This window comes from Salpingoeca rosetta, assembly GCF_000188695.1.
Source record: "Salpingoeca rosetta unplaced genomic scaffold supercont1.2, whole genome shotgun sequence".
Classification (NCBI taxonomy): Eukaryota; class Choanoflagellata; order Craspedida; family Salpingoecidae; genus Salpingoeca; species Salpingoeca rosetta.
In genome coordinates, this window is record NW_004754932.1 from 349,138 (window position 1) to 351,259 (window position 2,122).

At 54.8% G+C, this 2,122-nt stretch overlaps 1 protein-coding gene across 1 annotated transcript in view; it reads left to right on the forward strand.

Annotated features, from left to right (window-relative positions):
- PTSG_00656 (methylmalonyl-CoA mutase) overlaps positions 1 to 2,122 on the forward strand; it is a 5,950-nt gene that overhangs the window by 2,315 nt on the left and 1,513 nt on the right. Inside the window, exons 6-10 of the mRNA XM_004998068.1 lie at positions 337 to 714; positions 930 to 1,021; positions 1,221 to 1,388; positions 1,615 to 1,768; positions 1,918 to 2,006. Of these exons, the coding sequence (XP_004998125.1) occupies positions 337 to 714; positions 930 to 1,021; positions 1,221 to 1,388; positions 1,615 to 1,768; positions 1,918 to 2,006 (881 nt within the window). The remainder of the gene's footprint in view (positions 1 to 336; positions 715 to 929; positions 1,022 to 1,220; positions 1,389 to 1,614; positions 1,769 to 1,917; positions 2,007 to 2,122) is intronic.

The following is a 2,122-nucleotide window of genomic DNA, read 5'->3' on the forward strand; positions in this document are numbered from 1 at the left end:
TGTTGTTGTTGTTGTTGTTGTTGTTGTTGTTGTTGTTGTTGTTGTTGCTGCTGCTGCTGCTCTTGTGCTTGCGGTGTTGTTCTTGTTCTCCCTGGCTAGCGTGCATGCTCGTGTTGTATGAATGAGAATGAGGGCGCTTGTGTGGGCGCGCATGTATGCTGGTGCAAGACTGCATCTATGTATGAATGCAATGTCCACTGCGTAGCTTGTTCCCTGGTGCGTTCTCACGCGACTGACTGCCTTTGCTTTCACCCACCGTTGTCCTCGCTCACGGTGACACACACACACACACACATGCACGCACACCAACACATATGCACACACGTACGCATACAGCTGGTGCTGACTCGAAGCTTGAGCTTGCGTTTACGATTGCGGACGGCCTCGAGTACTGCCGCACGGGCATCAACGCCGGCCTGAGCATTGACGCGTTTGCACCCCGCCTCTCCTTCTTCTGGGGCATTGGCATGAACTTCTACATGGAGATTGCCAAGATGCGCGCTGCCCGCCGCCTGTGGGCACACCTCATCAAGGAGCGCTTTGACGCGCAGAAGCCAAAGAGCATGCTGCTGCGCACGCACTCGCAGACGTCTGGCGTGTCGCTGACGGAGCAGGACCCGTACAACAACATCATCCGCACCACGGTTGAGGCCATGGCTGCTGTCTTTGGCGGCACCCAGTCCCTCCACACCAACGCCTTTGACGAAGCCCTTGGTACCACTCGACTTGTGTGTGTGTGTGTGTGTGTGTGTGTGTGTGTGTGTGTGTGTGTGTGTGTGTGTGTGTGTGTGTGCCTGTGCCTGTGTGTGTGCCTAACCTTGGTAACTTTTTTCCTATTTTCATCTCCCCCTTCCAACCCCCAACCCAACCCCTTTCCTCTCTCTTCCCCTCTCCCCATCTCACAACGTGTCTTGCGCGCTGGAATGCAGAGGTGATTGTTGGGGTCAACAAGTACCGCCTGGAAAACCCAGAGACCGTGGATGTGCTCGCCATCGACAACAAGTCTGTCCTCGAGAAGCAGGTGCGTACGCATACGTGTGACTGTGGGCATATTCATTGTTTGGCGTTGTCTCTGGTGTTTCTACCCGTCTTTGTATATTGCCACATCTCCTATTTTCTTGCGTTCGTTCCCCACAAATCCCTATGATTCTACGATGACCCTGTTCCCATTCATCTTCAACACCCCCCCCCCAAACCATTACCACCACCAACAACACCAGGTTGGCAAGCTGAAGACGCTGCGTGAGACGCGTGATGCCGCTGCTGTGGATCGCGCCCTGGCTGCCCTGACAGAGGCCGCTGCCGGCAGTGAGAACCTCGTCAAGCTCGCTGTTGACGCCGCCCGCGCTCGCTGCACCGTTGGCGAAATCTCAGACGCCCTCGAGAAGGTGTGGTTGTGTGTGTATGTGGTTGCATGTATGATTGTATTTGTTGTTGGGCGGCTTCAATGATTTCATGTTCGTCGGTCTACTTGACTTGACTGTCTTCATCTACACCCCACAAACACACACCTTTGTCCTCTTTGCCTTGCTCCTGAATTCCCTCACTGTCACTCACCATCGCCATCTCGCTCCACATCACCATCATTCCTTGCCTCCCCCTCCCCTTTTGTAGGTGTGGGGCCGCCACCAGGCGCCAACCCGCACCGTGAGCGGCGCGTACGCAACCGAGTTTGGCGAGAGCGAGGAGTTGCAGGCTGTCATCTCCGTCGTCGAGGCCTTTGAGGAGCGCGAGGGTCGCCGCCCACGCATCCTCGTCGCAAAGGTGTGTGTGTGTGTGTGTGTGTGGTGTGTGTGGTGTGTGTGTGTGTGTGTGTGTGTGTGTGTGTGTGTGTGTGTGTGGTGCAAGATCAAGAATGCTTGTAGAAGGATGCCAAATCGTGTGGCCATCCTTGTTTCTTGTCGTGGTGGATATCAGATGCATGGTGGTCACGCGACCACGACAATCACGCAGCAGTGGGTACTGTGGCGACCATGCTTAACGACAATTCTCAACTTTTCTCTCTCGTGTATGCAATGTGCTCGTTGTGTGTGTGTGTGTGTGTGTGTGTGTGTGTGTGTGTGTGTGTGTGTGTGTGTGTGTGTGTGTGTGTGTGTGTGTGTGTGTGTGTGTGTGTGTCGTC